Below are 6538 nucleotides of genomic sequence, written 5' to 3' on the forward strand. Positions count from 1 at the left end.
CCATTCGGCTAATGTAGAGCTCATCATCTATCGGGAAGATGACTTCACAGGGCAATTTAAAATCATTTCCATTATTCCAGGGCCCAGATTGGTACAGTTTCCCATTTCTTTCTAGGGCTTTGTTCCTTGCTAGATTTTTGATTGACCGGTAGTTGTTTGTTTGGATCTTTTTAGGAATAATATATTTTTAAATCATTTATTGTTTCTTTGTTTTTTCTACCACAGACTTCTTGTATTGAAACCTTATGTTTTGGGAAACAAATAAAAAAATCAGCAATGGTTTCGATGTAAAATAATACCTAAAAGATATTGCAAAATATATATATTTTGCAAAGTGTACACACACACACACATATGCATGCACATGGTTAGACTAGATGGTCCTTCAGGTTCCTTAAAGCCCTGTGATTCTATGATACTAATACAGCTACTCCTTGCTTAACGTCATAGTTACGTTCTTGAAAAATTCGACTTCAAGTGAAACAACGTTAAGCAAATCCAATTACATCACTGTAGTTACCAGCTAGCAGGCAGCAGCCAAACAACGTTATAACGAACATTGCACAACTTTAAACAAGTATGTTCCCTAAAGATCTGCAAGGTAATAATGAAACAACGTTAACAGCAACGACATGAGGCGTCCCTATGCTATACTAGCAGTTTCCCTATCTGTAAAGTGGGAGCAATGATACCAACCACCTTTTTTTACAGCAAGTTGAGGCTTATATCAAGGATATGCTTTGTCCAAGAAAGGGCATTATTTCTAATCAGCTGGGTGGATGTTCATCCCACTGAGGGCTCTTGCTTACTGATGTACAACCATGGTGTTGTTTTCCCAATGCCTTCCTGCCCTATCCTTGACTAAAATGCCTTCCTGGGGGTGAACCTATATGGGATCCAAGAGAAGGAGTCTTCCATGTCACCCTAGGAACACACACAGCTATTTAGGAGGAAAAGTGCATGAATAAATCATTGGCAAGGGTTTCTGAATACTCCTGGGTGTTGACTGGAAGCTAATCCAAGGAGCCAAACTCATCCACGATGAAACGCCACCAGTTTCCTCACTTACACCAGAGTCATGTGGGTGCAATATGAACACAGCCCTTTACTCGAATCCTTCCCCACGAAGTGATGTTTCTACACCTTGCAGAACCCAGGAGTTCAGACCAGTTTCATCCTCTCCCTGCCGCTTGTGGAGCTGGCTGAGAAGCTAAAGGAAGGTTCCTTGTCTCCAGAAATTGTCCTCTACACATACATAGACAAGGTGAGTTCAACCCCATGTTCAGGCAGGAAGGAGAAGCCCCCAGGTTTTTGCTCAGCCTGTTGGGCCTAGTAGACTTGGGTGGGCAGCAATGGGATTTCCTCAGTGATGGGCATGAAACCCCAAGATAACGCATGTCGAGATCTAGAATTTGCAGCAGTGGAAAATGGATCCTGAACGTGTTTGCCCAGGTGTAGGTGTGCGTGGAAGAGGCACAGATAGGAAAGTGAGCAGGGATAAGGTTACACCCATGGACAGCTGGTGCGGCAACAAGGACCTATCCCAAGGCCTCTAGATCTAATACCATATGCTTGAGATAAAAAAACTCCGGTCATTTACCAAACCCAAAGCAAGATTACCAACCTTTGTATGTGGTTCAATCAGAAAAGGAAGACAGTGGGTCCCACAAAGAAGTACCAGTTACACCATCCAGCTACATGCTGGGGAGTGCTGCGTTATATGTGGGTTGGTAAGGAAATACAGCCTGTGACCTCTACCTCACCAAGGGGACTTCAGCCTGGAGCAACCAAAACCCAGTCTTGCCAATCCTTGACCATCAGAAATTGGGAGCAAAACTCTAAAAAGCAAGTTTTTGAAAAAAAAACAGGGTTTTTTTGTGCCTTCTAATGCCTTATTTCCATGTTTTTCTTGGCCTTCAAGTGGCTATAAATGCATTGCTTGTTTAGAAATGAAAGCTGGAAGTCTTATGCCCATGTAACCAGGAGTGTAACTGGGCGGGGGGTAGCAAACGGGGCACCAGCCCTCTGCACCGATTTTAGAGGGGATCCAGAATGGTGGAGTACCAGCCCATGTACCATTAATCTCCTTATGCTTTCCCGACCCCACCCTTGGGCATCTCTGCCCAGGACACCAAAACTCCTAGTTTTGCCTCTGCACATGACTCCAGGACTCGGGCTTTGAAAGAAATGAATATATTGAGGGACTCTATCAGCCCCAAGTCTTCACCCTCATAATGGCCTATGGAAAAGGAATAGAGTTGGCCTGGAGCACAAAACTGCCCTAAAAAGAGACCCCAGTGAGTATCTTTCTTCATGGTCTCTCCAGAAAGGCTATAAGGCTGACTATAAGGCAGGAAGGAAGCCCAGAAGTTTGCAAATGTTTCAAGCTGAAATCTATCTTTATGCCCTGCTCCTGTTCTCCATGTGTCCACCCACAGGCCTTGGCAGTGACCCAGGAGGTGAACTGTGTGACAGATTTCATCCAGGGTTGTGAGCAGCAGCTGCAGGACCTCACAAAACAGAAGGAGAAGGGTTTGCTGTACGGTGTGCCCATCAGCATCAAGGATCACATCGGCTGCAAAGTACGTCTCCCCTTTGGATAGACTGTGTGTTTCTCTTTCTCTCCTTCCTATAGACTGTCGAATACTTTGTCATGAGCAAGGCCGCTGTGGTGCCCATTACAACCTGGAGTTTGAAGGCTTTTAAAAGACAAGTTTTGTGCCCCAATGAATAATGGTTAAACTTTCGCACTCAAGAAACTAATAACCGTTAAAGCCAACCTTTGGGCAACTTTCACTGAGAATTTTTAACCACCGATTCGTAGACCTTTACCTCTTACCTCTGCAGAAAGGACAGATCTTCTGGGCCAAATACTTAGCTGGTATTAATAAGCTAGCAGAGCTTTACTGATTTATATCAGCTCCATGTTTGGACCCTTCTCTAACACAGAAAAGTTTGCTTTAATAGGGTGCATCAACAGGAGACACTTAATGCCCATTGGACTAATTCTACTGCGCATTAGCATGTCACATAAAAACCGTGCTAATGCCCTAATGCACAGTGAATTAGTCCCATGGGCATTAAGCATCACCTAAAAAGTGCTCATCTGTGCTAATGTGCTCCAATTATGGTGCTATTGGCATTAATTATTATTAATACTCATTAAGTATTAATATTATTGATATTAAGTATTAATAAGTATCATTAATAATTGTTATTAAGTAATAATAGGTGCTAACTTAATGCACTATAATTACACCACCATTGTGCATTAATGAACATGTAGACGCCCCCACAGTCTATTAATCCTGGTGCTGTACAGTCCAATTCCCTGCAAGGGCCAGACTAGCTGTATGTTGTGTCTGCTTTAGACAGGGGAGGTGGGGATTGAATCGGCTGCTTTTAAGGGATGGTTATGGAGGCCTCATCCTCCAGCCAGCAAAGCAGAAGCCATGGTGGGATTACAGCCTAGTTCACATGGAGACAAAGAACTTCAGCAAGAAATGGAAACTTGTGAGTACAAGAAGCCACAGAGATGAGACTCACATGAACAAGAGACCTCTTGGGATGAGTAGTATCATGAAATGGATTTCATTAAACTGAAGCAAGGGGCTTTGCTGTGTATGCAGAGGCATACAAAGATGGAAATATCGACTGGTTCCAAGATGAGGGTGTGGAGACTAAGCTGTAAGCAAATGAAGCAAAATGTATATGATGCTCGATATCTCTTGAAAGTCATCTGGGAGTCCATAAGTCTAAAGAGGCTCTCTACCAACCAGCCAAAAGGTGAAGCTACCAAAACTGAGGGAGACAACGCTGTACAGTTACAACTCCAGGCTGAGATACGGCGTGCCCACTCCGTGCACGCTACCTCCCAAACAGGGAGTCACAGCACCACATTAATGTGTTGCTGCACATGTGCTGACACCCTTTCAGCCCAATCCAATCCTGGCTGCTCTACTGAGCATCAGGACCTGAGGTTGTCTACTTCCAGCCCGCTCAGGGGCTGCAAGAACAGGAAATTAGCCTGCAGCAATCCCACCAGTCCCTGTGCCTGAATTCTAGTCCTTCTGCACCCCACTTCCTGCCTCTCGTGCCCAGAGGAGAGACAAGTAGTGGGCCGGCTGATTCCCGCTCAGGAAGCAGGAAGTTTCTTCAAGTAGAGTCCTACTCGGAATCAGTCTGCCCACTGCTCAGCTCTCCTTCTGTGCTTCATGCTCAGGTACTACAAGATGTACAGATGAGGGGCCAGCTCAGAGGGGCCAGGCTTTTGGGGGGCAACCCTCAAAGTCAATCCCAAATTGCTGCATGGATATGCTCCTGTAGAAGAAGGCTGAGCAATTGCTGGCAGACATGACCAGCAAAGAAGGTGGCAATATCCACCAGTTACTTTGCATGGCTGTTTTGTTGCTTGCTGGTCATGTGGCAAGGCCACGTTCCTGCATTTGCCCTTTTTCAGGGTTAGCTGCATGACAGATCCTCAGACTTCAGGGGGAGTGTTGGCCTATTTCCTTTCTACCAACCTGGCTGAAAAATCATATCCTGGCAGGAAAAAAGAATTGAAGAGTTCAAAGCACGTTGCTCTGATGTGTCTCATGAGCTTTCTTTTCCATTCCCCAAAGGGACACATCTCTACTGGCGGCTTGGTGCAATTTCTCGGCAAAGTGGAGGAAGAGGACAGCGTGATTGTCAAGGTGTTGAAGAGGCAGGGGGCAATCCCGTTTGTGAAAACCAACGTCCCACAGTCCATGATAAAGTAATCACTGGCTCTTACCATGTACCACTCCTCTTTCACAATGACAACCACCTCCTCGTCTCAACTCATTGTGCAGATCAGACATTGGCTCTACCTCCTTTTCCCTCCTGATACGATTTCGGGAGCTGGCTTAGCCTACCTGGCCTGTGCATATAGTACAGAAAATGGAGATACAACTTGCCTTGATTCTTAGCCCCAACCACTTTCACTCCCATCCTTTAATCTAGCTTCATCACCAAATCTTTCACAGGCTGATTTGCCCTCACCACGGTTGCTCACTCTCTTGAATCTTGAGCCCTTGCTCTGACTCTTATATTTGTGCACGTTTAAATGCAAACAGCCTTAAAACCTGCTTTGAACCTCTCCCAGCTACGACTGCAGCAATGTGATCTTCGGCCAGACAGTGAATCCTCTGAACCATAAGAAAAGCCCCGGTGGTTCCTCTGGAGGGGAAGGGGCACTGATCGCAGGAGGAGGGTCCCTCCTGGGCTTTGGCACAGATGTTGCCGGGAGCATCCGCCTGCCCTCCAGCTTCTGCGGGCTTTGCGGGCTCAAGCCGACGGGCAACAGGCTGAGGTAAGTCTGTTTTAGTTGCAAACGGACATCTCATGATGTCTGTTGTTTCCTCAGCTAAGGAACAGGGCATCAAACACTCCCAGGGTCACAAAGCCCAGCTTTCTTGACCTTGCTATTCCTAGGGGGCGTCCATTAGAAGCTGGTGGTGATGCTGGGTGGTTAACTTGGAAATAGCTAATGATGCATAATTACACTGTGAACAGCAGATTTGTGGGCTGCAGTTGCTAGGAACTGATTCAGGACCTCCTGCTCTCAGGGAATCTCTCCAGCCTCTACTTGTCAGCCAGGAAAGGCTCGGAGGGCTGCTTTGCTCCTCTGAGCTGGAGTGCCATTGGTCTTGGTAACAGATGCAATTGCACCCATGAAATAGAGGAGCTAATACTAAAGTCTGGCTGCTCAGTGCCTCCGGCCTTTCCAGCAAAGTCATTCCCAAGCATTTCCCATCCCCAACTCCCATTGTAATCGAGGTTCAACAGGACAAGCTGTGCTCATTGCACCCAGGCATTGCACAGTTACCCTTCTTGCAGCGCTGGTGGAAGACACGTTCTGCGAGGACTTTGGCTGCTTCCTGGGCACGTGTGGGGCATGGTGCTCTAGAAATCCATCTGCGTGTTCTTGATTTGCTTTAGTTCTTGTGTCAAGGAAACCTAGTGTTAGTGGAATAGACTCCCCTCAGAAGCCCCCGCTCTGGATACCTTTAAGAAACGCTTGCTGAGGTGACCTGACCCCAACTGACTTCTGCCCCTTGAGCAGGGGCTGGACCCAATCTTGCAAGGTCTCTTCCAGCCCTAATGTCTATGAAATCAATTAAATCTACTGGAATGGAGAGAAGATGTCTAAGTTGGAGTCCTGGAATCATTTCTTTCCACCCACAATGGCACTGAGTGTGACCAAGGGAAAACAAGTAACTGAGTCATTGGGTTCAAGGACTCCTGATGCACCATCCTCGTAATGGAAGCTACTCATAATGTGTTCACTTTGGCCTCTCCCAGCTACAGACAGAAAGTACCCCTAACAAATGGAGGATCTTTAGTACAAAAACCCAAAAGCAGCAACAAAGCCCCCTACAATAAAGATAAAGAAAGAGCAGAGGGGGCAGGTGGAGTGAGGGGCAAGGGCACTGCCAATGCATTGGGTGTGGGATTGTTAGGTTGAAATATTATGATGGTCATAGTTTCATAGTTTCATAGATTTAGGGTTGGAAGG

General features: G+C 46.2%; 1 protein-coding gene across 1 annotated transcript in view; it reads left to right on the forward strand.

Moving 5' to 3' along the window:
- The window catches only part of LOC109286695 (vitamin D3 hydroxylase-associated protein-like), a 43014-nt gene that overhangs the window by 13807 nt on the left and 22669 nt on the right, over positions 1 to 6538 (forward strand). The window contains exons 3-6 of the mRNA XM_019501367.1: positions 1151 to 1264; positions 2439 to 2582; positions 4623 to 4756; positions 5126 to 5332. Coding sequence (XP_019356912.1) covers positions 1151 to 1264; positions 2439 to 2582; positions 4623 to 4756; positions 5126 to 5332 — 599 coding nt within the window. The remainder of the gene's footprint in view (positions 1 to 1150; positions 1265 to 2438; positions 2583 to 4622; positions 4757 to 5125; positions 5333 to 6538) is intronic.

The sequence above is a fragment of the Gavialis gangeticus genome, unplaced genomic scaffold (assembly GCF_001723915.1).
Source record: "Gavialis gangeticus isolate Ggan-Ray unplaced genomic scaffold, GavGan_comp1, whole genome shotgun sequence".
Classification (NCBI taxonomy): domain Eukaryota; kingdom Metazoa; phylum Chordata; order Crocodylia; family Gavialidae; genus Gavialis; species Gavialis gangeticus.